Source organism: Ammospiza caudacuta, chromosome 29, assembly GCF_027887145.1.
Source record: "Ammospiza caudacuta isolate bAmmCau1 chromosome 29, bAmmCau1.pri, whole genome shotgun sequence".
NCBI classification, from domain to species: domain Eukaryota; kingdom Metazoa; phylum Chordata; class Aves; order Passeriformes; family Passerellidae; genus Ammospiza; species Ammospiza caudacuta.
In genome coordinates, this window is record NC_080621.1 from 1013608 (window position 1) to 1025333 (window position 11726).

At 49.3% G+C, this 11726-nt stretch overlaps 1 protein-coding gene across 1 annotated transcript; it reads left to right on the forward strand.

Annotated features, from left to right (window-relative positions):
• The first annotated feature begins 18 nt into the window (after nt 1–18).
• On the forward strand, nt 19–11505 carry DSN1 (DSN1 component of MIS12 kinetochore complex). The gene is made up of 12 exons (XM_058821366.1): nt 19–276; nt 358–403; nt 1610–1828; nt 3378–3451; nt 4429–4501; nt 4998–5085; nt 5941–6000; nt 8009–8080; nt 8986–9125; nt 9578–9665; nt 9766–9880; nt 11500–11505. Exons 1-12 carry the CDS (start codon nt 28–30, stop codon nt 11503–11505), a joined length of 1230 nt encoding a protein of 409 aa, XP_058677349.1. The 5' UTR covers nt 19–27.
• Nucleotides 11506–11726: the final 221 nt, after the last annotated feature.

Here is an 11726-nt window from a genome sequence, read left to right on the forward strand (position 1 = left end):
GCGCGGAAAGCGTGAAGAGGGTGAGGGATGGAAGAAAAGAACATGAGGAGCGGGAAGGGTGTAGCGGACTCTCCGCCCGCTGTGAGGGCAGGCACTGCCCCGCGCCTGCTCCGTGATGGCGGCGAAGCCGGAGCGGGCTCCGCGCATGCGCAAGCGCTGAGGGCAAGCGAGCGGCGGGAAGCCGCCATGGCGGAGGCAGCGGCGGGAGCCGGCGGCTCCCCTGGTCCGGCCGCTGCTCCGTCCCCGCGGGGCTCGGCCGGGCTACGGGAGGATGAGGTGAGCACCGGAGGGGCCCGGTCCGGCCGGGGGACCGCGGGGTGGCCGCGGTTCCAAGCTGGTAACGGTTTTTCCCCTCAGCGATGCCCCGGCGGAGCCAACCCTGAGAGCGGAGGAGCCGCGGCAGGTAAGGGCAGGGAAAGAAATCGCTGCTCTGTGTGGAGGGAGGGGTTGGTTTGGGTCATTTTGTGGCTTGGGAGGTGGTGAAGCAAAAACTTGGATTTGGGGGAATTTTGGGCTTTTTCCAGCCTCGAAAATTCCAGGATTTTGGGGCAACTTTGGGGTTTTAAGGCCCTGGAAGTGCCCAAAAATTCCGGGATTTTCAGGAGCTGCTCCATTCCTGGAAATTCCAAAACCTCCAGGATTTGACTAAACTCCCGCTTAAAAATAAAAGCATAAAAGCCGCGTTCAGCGCTCTGAAATCCTTGATAAAACCAATTCCTCTCTTGGATCAAGAAAACCCTAGGGGGCAGCGCAACCTGAGGATCACCGAGTCTCTTTTTCCCTTTTTTTTGCGCTGCTTTCTCCTCTTTTCCCCTCAGACCCGGCCTCGGCAGCGGACTCTGAGGGGATTTTAAAATAACTTCATTACTTCTAAAAATTTAAAAATTTAAAAGCAAGTGATTGACGTTTTACACCCCGTCATGGTACCAAGAAACCCCGAGCAGCCCGGGCATCACCGAGTCTCTTTTTCCTTTTTTTTTTGCTGATTTCTGCTCTTTTCCCCTCAGACCTGGCCTCGGCAGCGGACTCTGAGGGGATTTTAAAATCATTTCATTACTTTTAAAAATTTAAAAATTTAAAAACAAGTGATTGACGTTTTTCACCCCCTCATGGATCAAGAAACCGCGAGGGGACAGCACAACCTGAGCATCACCGAGTCTCTTTTTCCCTTTTTTTTTTTCTGATTTCTCCTCTTTTTCCCCTCAGACCTGGCCTCGGCAGCGGACTCTGAGGGGATTTTAAAATCATTTTATTACTCTAAAAATTTTAAAATTTCAAAAACGAGTGATTGACGTTTTTCACCCCCTCATGAATCAAGAAGCCCCGAGCAGCCCGGGCCTCACCGAGTCTCTTTTTTTCCCCTTTTTTTGCGGTGATTTCTTCTCTTTTCCCGTCAGACCCGGACTCAGCAGCGGACGCTGAGGGGATTTTAAAATAATTTCATTACTTTTAAAAATTAAAAAATTTAAAGACAAGCGATTGACGTCTTTTCCCCTCATCGGTACCAAGAAACCCCGAGCGGGCAGCGCAGCCCGGCCATCACCGAAAGTCCAAAATTCTCATTTTTCCCTTTTGTTTTTTTTGCTGATTTCTGCTCTTTTCCCCCCAGCCGCGGAGCCTGAGGTGACTGTAAAGCCTCCCAGCACCAAGGGCACCCCGAGCAGGAAGAGAAGAGCCGCGTTCAGCCCCGGGCCGGGGCCGGCTTCGCTCCGGGTGTCCCCGGCCGCCGCCTCCCCTCAGCGCCGCCGCCGCTCCTGGCGCCGCTCCAGCCTCAAGGGGCGCCGCTCCCGCCGCCGCTCGCTGCCCCCCGTGCACCGCGAGGTCACCGGTGAGCCCTCATTAACGCTTCATTAACGCGCTTTTAATTAAAATCCACCTTGGGCGTGACCGGGCGGTTCTGTCAGTGAAGCTTTTGCAGGTTCTGGGCTTTTCCCCCCTCACTTTTGGCCTTTCTTATTTCACGTTTTTCTCCTTTAATGGCATTATTTCCCTCTTTATTTTCCCATTCCCCCCTTAAATGGGATTTTTTTCCTCTTTAGTTTCCCCTAAATGTGATTTTTTTTCCTCTTTCCCATTTTTCCCCTAAATGGGATTTTTTCCTCTTTCCCATTTTCCCCCTAAATGGGATTTTTTTCCTCTTTCCCATTTTCCGCCTAAATGGGATTTTTTTTTTCTCCTTTAGTGGCATTTTTTCCCTCTTTCTTTTCCCACTTTCTGCCCCTAAATGGGATTTTTTTTTTCTCCTTTAGTGGCATTTTTTCCCTCTTTCTTTTCCCACTTTCTGCCCCTAAATGGGATTTTTTTTTTCTCCTTTAGTGGCATTTTTTCCCTCTTTCTTTTCCCATTTTCCCCCTAAATGGGTTTGTTTTTTTTTTCTCCTTTAGCGGCATTTTTTTTCCTCTTTCTTTTCCCACTTTCTCCCCCTAAATGTCATTTTTTTCCTTTTTATTCTCCCTCCAAAATTTGGTTTTTCCTCTTTCCCACTTTCCCCCCACTAAATGTGATTTTTTCCTCTTTCTTTTCCCATATTCCCCCTAAATATGATTTATTTTTATTTTCCCATTTCGCCCCAAATGTGAATTTTCTTCTTTCTTTTCCCATTTTCCCTCTAAATGTGGTTTTTCCTCTTTCTTTCCCATTTCCCCAAAAATGTGATTTTTTTTCCTCTTTATTTTCTCATTTTCCCCCCCAAAAGTGACTTTTCCTTTTTCTTATATTCCCCATTCTTGATCCTTAAATGAGACTTTCCCTCTCTTTTTTCCCATTTCTCCCCTTTTAAAATTTTAATTTATTTTCAAATTTAATTTCCCTTCTTTTTAAATTTAATTTTTCCCATTTAAATGTGACTTTGCTCCTTTCTTCTTCCCATTTTCCCCCTCTTGGTCATTAAATGTGACTTTTCCCTTAATTTTTCATTTTTAACCCTTAAATGGGATTTTTTCCTATTTCCCCCCATTTTTGATCCCTGTTACTTTTTTCTTTCCATTTTTCACCCTTAAATTTGACTTTTTTCCTCATTTTCCCTCTTTCCATCCTTAAATTTGACCTTTCCTCTTCCTTTTCCCAATTTTCTCTATTCTTCTCCCTTAAACTGGATTTTTTTCCTATTTCCCCCAATTCTTGACCCATAAATTTGATTTTTTCCCATTTTCCCCCATTTTTGTGCCTTTTCCTCTCTATTTTTTCCCAATTTTCCCCCTTAAATTCGATTTTTTCCTCTTCTTTTCCCCCATTTCCCCCCTTCAATTTGATTTTTCCTCCTTTTTTTCCCTCTTTTCCCACCCCTGCCCCGTCCCAGCTGATTTTGGGGGAATTTTGGGCCAAATTCCAGCAGAATTTTTTGGGAATTTCACCATTTTTAACCCTTTTTGTGCCAGAGTTGAGCCAATCCATCAGCCTGGAGCTCCCTGAGGTTCAACGTCTCTCCCTCCTCCTCCTCTCCAGCTTCCAGGTAAATTCACCCCAAATCCTGAATTTCACCCCAAATCCTGAATTTCACCCCAAATTCTGTAATTTTCCTCCCAAAAATTCCTTGGAATCTTTTCCCTGACTCCTCAAACACACCAAAAAAATTTAAATTCAGGCTCCAAATCTTTATTTTAACCCTAGAAAATCGGGATAAAAGCCAATTTTTCCCATTTGTTGTTGGATAATTCCCATTTTTTGTTGGATGTCTCCCATTTTCATGTAATAATTCCCATTTCTTATTGACTACTTCCCCTTTTTCCTTGCCTAATTCCCCTTTTCCCCATTTTTTCCCTCTTTTTTTGTTGAATAATTCCCATTTTTAATTGCCTAATTCCCATTTTTGGTTGAAGAATTCCCATTTTTTCCCCTTTTTCCCATTTTCCCTTTTTCTCCCATTTTTGGTTGAATAATCCCCATTTTCCCCTCATTTTTTCCCATTTTATTGTCATTTTATTCCCATTTTCCCCATTTCTTTCCTATTTTCTCCTATTTTTTGTTGGATTTTTCCCATTTTCCCATTTTTTGTTGCATTTTCCCCCATTTCCCCCCATTTTTTGTTGGATTTTTCCCATTTTTTTCCATTTTTGTTGGATTTTTCCAATTTTTTCTCCATCCCCCCCCCATTTTTTGTTGAATAATTCCCATTTTCCCCATTTTGATTGGATTTTTCCCATTTTTGCTTGGATTTTTCCCATTTTTCCCATTTTTGGCAGGAATTTTCCCATTTTTTCCCATTTTTGGTTGGATTTTTCCCATTTTTGGCAGGAATTTTCCCATTTTTCCCATTTTTGCTTGGATTTTCCCCATTTTTTCCCATTTTTGCTTGGATTTTTCCCATTTTTGGTTAGATTTTTCCCATTTTTCCCATTTTTGGTTGGATTTTCCCCATTTTTGGCAGGAATTTTCCCATTTTTCCCATTTTTGCTTGGATTTTTCCCATTTTTTCCCATTTTTCCCCAGTTTTGTGCCCGGAAGCTGCAGCAGGACCTGGAGGGATCCGAAGGATTCGACCCCGAACTTTTCTCTGCCAAAGGTTGGGATTGACCCCAAAACCCCCAAAATTTGGGATTTTCCCCCTCAAAATCTCAAATTTCCACTCCCCAAAATGGGTGGAGACCTCAAAAATTTGGGATTTTGGGGGAAAAAGCAGCAAAATTAATTAATAATTAATTTATAATTAATTTTTGGGGGGGGATCAAAAAGGGTCCTGAGGGGTTCCTGGGTCTTCCTGATCCCTTCAAAATTCAGGAATTTGACTTAAAAAGATACAGGAACACGAGAAAAAATTGAATTAATTAACAATTAATTGATAATTAACCAATAATTAATTGAGGAGGGAATCAAAAAAGGCCCTGAGGGATTCTTGGGGGTTCAAAATTCCTCAAAAATTCAGGAATTTAGGTTAAAAAAAATCAGGAAAACGCCCATAAATCCCTAAATCCCACCAAAAATAATCAACAATTAATTGGTAATTAATAATTAATGAAGCCCAGGCTGGTTTTTAATGAATTTTTCCCCATTTTCCCCAGTCCAGAAGGGCTCTGAGGAATTCCAGAGGCTCCTCCAGAGGCTGCTCCAGGATGGGACCCTCAGGAATTGCCTGGAACCAACCCCAGGGTGAGGATTTGGGGCCAAAAACCCCAAAATTGGGAAATTTCAGGAGGAAAAGGGGGAAAAAAATTTAAAAAATGGGAATTAAAATTTAAAGAATGGGAATTTTCAGGCTGGGAGGGGAAAAATTTATGGAAATCCCACTAAAAAATTTGGATTTTGGGTTTTTCCAGCCTTAAAAATTCTGGGAATTTTGGGGCAATTTTTGGGTTTTAAGGCTCTGGAAGTGCCCAGAAATTCCAGGATTTTGGTTAATTCCAGGATTTTGGGGTGAATTCCAGGGTTTTGGGTAAATTCCCAGGATTTTGGCAGATTTTAACATTTTCAGGAATTGCCTGATCACTGGAAATCCCCAAAATCCCAAAATTTTCCCCCAAAATTTCTGGGTTTTGGGGCTGATTTTTGAGGCAATCTGGGAACTTTTCCTGTGGAAATTTTTTTGGGAATTTTCTCTGGATTTGCCACAAAATTTGGGAATTTTTGAGAAATTTGAGGGGGGATTTTCACTGAATTTGCTAAAAAATTTGGGAATTTTTGGGGGATTTTCTGTAGATTTGCTAAAAAATTTGGGAATTTTGGGTGGATTTTCTGTAGTTTTGCCTGGAAATTTGGGAATTTTTAGGAATTTTCTCTGGATTTGCCCTGAAATTTGGGAATTTTCTCTGGATTTGCCTAAATTTGGGGGAATTTTCACTGGATTTGCTCTGAAATTTGGGGGTTTTGGGAATTTCCACTGAATTTGCCACAAAACTTCGGGAATTTTGGGGGATTTTCTCTGGATTTGCCCAAAATTTGGGGAAATTTTCCCTGGTTTGGCCTGAAATTTGGGAATTTTTGGGGATTTTGGGTCCTTTCCCTCAGGGATTCCCTGGATCCAGCCCTGGAGGGATCGGTGGCGCAGGTGAAGCTGCTCATGGCCAGGTGGGGACACCTTGGGGACATTTGGGGACATTCAGAGACACCTTGGGGACACCTGGGGACATTCAGTGACACCTTGGGGACATTTGGGGACATTTTGGGGACATTCAGAGACACCTTGGGGACTTTTGGGGACATTCAGAGACACCTTGGGGACACCTTGGGGACATTCAGAGACACCTTGGGGACATTCAGAGACACCTTGGGGACATTCAGAGACACCTTGGGGACATTTTGCGGACATTTTGGGGACATTCAGAGACACCTTGGGGACTTTTGGGGACATTTGGGGACATTCAGAGACACCTTGGGGACATTTTGGGGACATTCAGAGACACCTTGGGGACATTTGGGGACATTCAGTGACACCTTGGGGACATTCAGAGACACCTTGGGGACTTTTGGGGACATTCAGAGACACCTTGGGGACATTTTGCGGACATTTTGGGGACATTTGGGGACATTCAGAGACACCTTGGGGACATTCAGAGACACCTTGGGGACATTCAGGGACATTTTGGGGACATTTGGGGACATTCAGAGACACCTTGGGGACTTTTGGGGACATTCAGAGACACCTTGGGGACATTCAGAGACACCTTGGGGACATTCAGAGACACCTTGGGGACATTTTGCGGACATTTTGGGGACATTCAGAGACACCTTGGGGACTTTTGGGGACATTTGGGGACATTCAGAGACACCTTGGGGACATTTTGGGGACATTCAGAGACACCTTGGGGACATTTGGGGACATTCAGTGACACCTTGGGGACATTCAGAGACACCTTGGGGACTTTTGGGGACATTCAGAGACACCTTGGGGACATTTTGCGGACATTTTGGGGACATTTGGGGACATTCAGAGACACCTTGGGGACATTCAGAGACACCTTGGGGACATTCAGGGACATTTTGGGGACATTTGGGGACATTCAGAGACACCTTGGGGACTTTTGGGGACATTCAGAGACACCTTGGGGACATTCAGAGACACCTTGGGGACATTTGGGGACATTTTGGGGACACCTTGGGGACATTCAGAGACACCTTGGGGACTTTTGGGGACATTTTGGGGACATTTGGGGACATTCAGAGACATTTTGGGGACATTTTGGGGACATTCAGAGACACCTTGGGGACATTTGGGGACATTCAGCGACACCTTGGGGACACCTGGGGGACATTTGGGGACACCTGGGACACAGCTGGGCACACCTGGAGATATCTGGGGACACCCCTGGAGTGGGGAGGGGACATTGGGGACACATCTGGCAGGACCTGGGACAAATTTGGGGACACCTGGAGAGAGAGGGACACACCTGGACACACCTGGAGTTATTTGGGACACACCTGGGGACATTGGGGACACACCTGGAGATACCTGGGGACACATCTGGAGTGGAGAGGGACAGCTGGGGACATTTGGGACGCACCTGAATGGGGAGGGGACACCTGGGACACACCTGGGGACACCTGAGGCAAATCTGGGGACACCTGGGGACACACCTGGAGTGACAAGGGACATTGGGGACACACCTGGGAGGACCTGGGACAACCTTGGGGACACCTGGGGAGGGAGGGACACACCTGGGACAACCTTGGGGACACACCTGGGGGACATTGGGGACACCTGGGCACACCTGGAGATACCTGAGGACACACCTGGAGTGGGGAGGGGACATTTGGGGACATTTGGGACACACCTGGGGGGAGCTGGGACAGATCTGAGGACACCTGGGGAGGGAGGGACACACCTGGGACACACCTTGGTGACACTTGGGGACACCTGGGACAACTTTGGGGACACCTGGGACAGAGGTGAGGACACCTGGGGAGGGAGGGACACAGCTGGAGTGGGGAGGGGACACCTGGGGATATTTGGGACACACCTGGACACACCTGGGACGATCTTGGGGACACCTGAGACACACCTGGGCACACCTGGGACACACTTGGGGACATTGGGGACACAGCTGTCCCCACCTGTCCCTGTGGTGTCCCCTCCCAGCCTGCAGGGGGAGCTCCGGGCCTGGGATCGGCTCCTGCAGCAGCAGCGGCAGCGCTCGGGGGAGGCCGAGAGGTGAGAGCTCAAACTGATCCCAAAATTCCCCCTGGTAGCCCCAAAATCCCCACACTGATCCCCAAATCCCCACACTGATCCCCAAAATCCCCACATTTACCCCCAAAATCCCCACATTTACCCCCAAAATCCCCACATTGATCCCCAAATCCCCACACTGATCCCCAAATCCCCACATTGATCCCCAAATCCCCAAAACCCCACATTGATCCCCAAATCCCCAAAATCCCCACACTGATCCCCAAATCCCCACACTGATCCCCAAATCCCCACATTGATCCCCAAATCCCCACACTGATCCCAAAATCCCCACATTGATCCCCAAAAATTTCCACTTTCACACCTCAAATCCCCACATTGATCCCCAAATCCCCACATTGATCCCAAAATCCCCACATTGATCCCAAATCCCCACATTCATCCCCAAATCCCCACACTGATCCCCAAATCCCCAAAACCCCACACTGATCCCCAAAATCCCCCATTGATCCCAAAATCCCCACATTGATCCCCACATTTCCCACCTCAAATCCCCAAATTCCCCTAATTTATACCCAAACTCCCATTTCTATCCCAAAATTTCCTCTTTTCCTCCCCAAAATTCCCCATTTTTATCCCCATAATTCCCCATTTTCCCCCGTTTTTATCCCTCATATCCTCATTTTCCTCCCCAAAATTCCCCATTTTCATTCCCAAAATTCCCCATTTTTCCCCAAATTTTTCCCAAAATCCCCATTTTCCTCCATTTTCCTCACCAAAATTCCCCATTTTCATTCCCCATTTTTCCCCAAATTTTTCCCAAAATCCCCATTTTCCTCCATTTTCCTCCCCAAAATTCCCCATTTTTCCCCAAAATCCCCATTTTTATCCCCAAAATTTTCATTTTCCCCCCATTTCTCTCCCAGGTCTCTGCAGCAGCTGCGCTCAGGCTCCGCCCCCCCCCGCCCCTCCCCCCGCCGTCCCCTGTCCCCCCGTCCCCCCCCGGCCCGAGTTTGGTTCGGTCCTGGCGGGGCAGCGCCCGGCCCTGCAGCGCCTGCGGCTGCTGGTGAGCGCTGGGCGAAACCAACACAACGGGGGGGGTTTGGGGCAAAAAAACCAAACTCGGGACATTTCTGAAAATTTCCTGGGGTTTTTTGGGAATTTTTGGGGGTTTTTTGCGGAATTTTTGGGGGTTTTTATGGGGGAGTTGGGGATTTTTTTGGAAATTTTTGGGTGTTTTTTTTCTGCGCCTCGTGGTGAGGATTGGGGCAAAACCAAGAAAATTTGGGGCAAAAATCCCAAATTCAGGGAATTTCCTAAAATTTCGTGGGGTTTATGGGGTTTTTTTAGGGTTTTTTGGGAATTTTTGGGGGGTTTTTTTTGATTTTGTTTTGGGGTTTGTTTTTTTAATTTTTGGGGGATGTTTTTGGAATTTTTTGGGGTTTTTTTTTTCAAATTTTTGGGGTTTTTTTTTAATTTTTCGGGGCTTTTTTAGGAATTTTTTGTGTGTTTTCCCAGGTGGACGAAGCCCAACAAGCCGGGAAAATGGTGCTGGAGTTCCACCAGCAGAGCAGGAACTTCCTCAGGGACCTCTCGGAGCAGCTGGGTGAGAAAAAAACCCAAAATCACCCAAAAATCCCCCAAAATCCCCCAAAATCCCGGCGCTTTTTGGCGGGAAACTGAGGAGTTTGGGGGATTTTTTGCAGCTTCCAGAACGTTCCGGAAGCTGCCGGCGTCCCCAGCCCGGAAGTTGCTGCAGAGGAGGCCCCAGAAGGCTCAGCCCGAGGAGGGGGAATAAAAACAAAACCCCAAAATTCTCAGGTTTTGCCCCAAAATGTTCCTGGGGTCGGGCAGGGCAGGGATTGGTCGGGGCGGGTGTCAATCAGAGGGATCGGCCAATCAGGAGGCAGGGATGGCAGGGTGGGGGTGGCGGCGTCTGCAATGGGGATCCCAGCATCTGGATCGGGACCCCAACATCTGGAATGGGGAGCTTGAAATCCGGGCAGGGACCTCAACATCTGGAATGAGACCCCAACCTCTGGGTGGGGATCCCATGGCGAGAGTGGGGGACCCCAACATCTGGATGGGGGACCACCCCCCCAGTATTAAGAGGACCGTGGTGGGACCCCAACATCTGGAATGGGGACCGGGAAATCGGGGGGCGTGGGGGGGGCGCCCCCAACATCTGGACGGGGGCTTTGAAATCGGGACGGGGACCCCAACATCTGGATGGGGGTCCAAAGGTTGAGGTGGGGACCCCAACATCTGGAATGGAGATGTGAACATCTGGAATGAGGGCCTTGAAATGTTGGCGGGAGACGCCAACATCTGGGTGGGGGATCCCATGGCGAGAGTGGGGATCCCAACATCTGGATGGGGATCCAAAGGTCGAGGTGGAGACATCAACATCTGGATGGGGATGTTGACATTTAGGGGGAGACCCCAACATCTGGGTGGGGACGTTGACATCTACACAGGGACCCCAAGGTCGGGGCTGGCGCCCCCAACATCTGGAATGGGGACACCAACATCTGGATGGGGGTCCCCCTCCCAATGTGAGGGTGGGGACCTCAACATCTGGATGGGGACATTGAAATCTGGACGGGGACCCCAACATCTGGATGAGACCTTGCTAAGGGGGGGGTACAGCCCCCCCAACATCTGGACTGTGACTCTGAATTCTCCCCCTCCCCCCCTCCAACATCTGGCGGGGCCGACCCCAAATAAAATCGGGGGGGCACCAAAAAAAGGGGGGGAGGGGCTTCTGTGGGGGAGGGGCACGGGGAATTCGGGGTGGGGGGGGATGGGTGGGAATTTGGGGTTCAGGGGTGAAAATTTTGGGGGATGGGTGGAAATTTTTGGGGGTGGGGGATGGGAATTTGGGGTGGGAATTTTGGGGGGAGGGTTGGAAATTTTGGGGTTCAGGGGGTGGGGGATGGGATCGGGGTTTGCTGTGGGGGAGGGGCGCGCTGATTTCGGGTCCCTCCTTTCCCCTCCCCTCCCCCCGCTCCGTTTAAGCCTCTTAAGGGGCCCCGGCGGCCGCGGATTAACGGGGGGGGGGGGGGGGGGAGGGGATGGGGGGACCCCGCGCTGCCCCTCCCCCACCCCGGCCCCTCCCCCACTCGCGGTTCAACCGGACGGACCGGCCGGACCGGGGGGGGGGAGGGGCAGGGACAGAGGGAGCCCCTCCCCCACACACCGCACCCCGCGGGGGGGGCACCGGAGCCACGAAGTGTCCCCAGATCCCCGAGGTGCCACCCTCGGTGTCACTCTGGTGTCCCCAGATCCCCTCCAGGTGTCCCCAAATCCCCTCCGGGTCCTTTCCTGTGTCCCCTCTGTGTCCCCAAATCCCCGAGGTGCCACCCGAGGTGTCCCCAACTCCCGAAAATGTCCCCAAATCCCTGCGGTGTCCCCTCTGTGTCCCTTTTGTGTCACCAAAGCCCTAAAGTGTCCCCAAATCCCCGCCGGTGTCCCCAAATCCCCCCCAGTGCCACCCTTGATGTCACTTTGGTGTCCCCAAAGTGTCCCCAAATCCCCGAGGTGTCACTTTGGTGTCCCCAAATCCCCTCCAGGTCCTTTCCTGTGTCCCCAAATCCCTGAGGTGCCACCCGAGGTGTCCCCAAATCCCCTCCTGTGTCACCAAATCCCCTCCAGGTCCCTTCTTGTG

Bases quoted from the DNA above. Each gene is read 5' to 3' on its own strand.
- DSN1 (XM_058821366.1), top strand. From the start codon at position 28: ATGGAAGAAAAGAACATGAGGAGCGGGAAGGGTGTAGCGGACTCTCCG. The intron at 6,001-8,008 runs GTGGGGACACCT...GTCCCCTCCCAG, and splicing joins GTGAAGCTGCTCATGGCCAG to CCTGCAGGGGGAGCTCCGGG. The intron at 9,666-9,765 runs GTGAGAAAAAAA...GATTTTTTGCAG, and splicing joins GGACCTCTCGGAGCAGCTGG to CTTCCAGAACGTTCCGGAAG.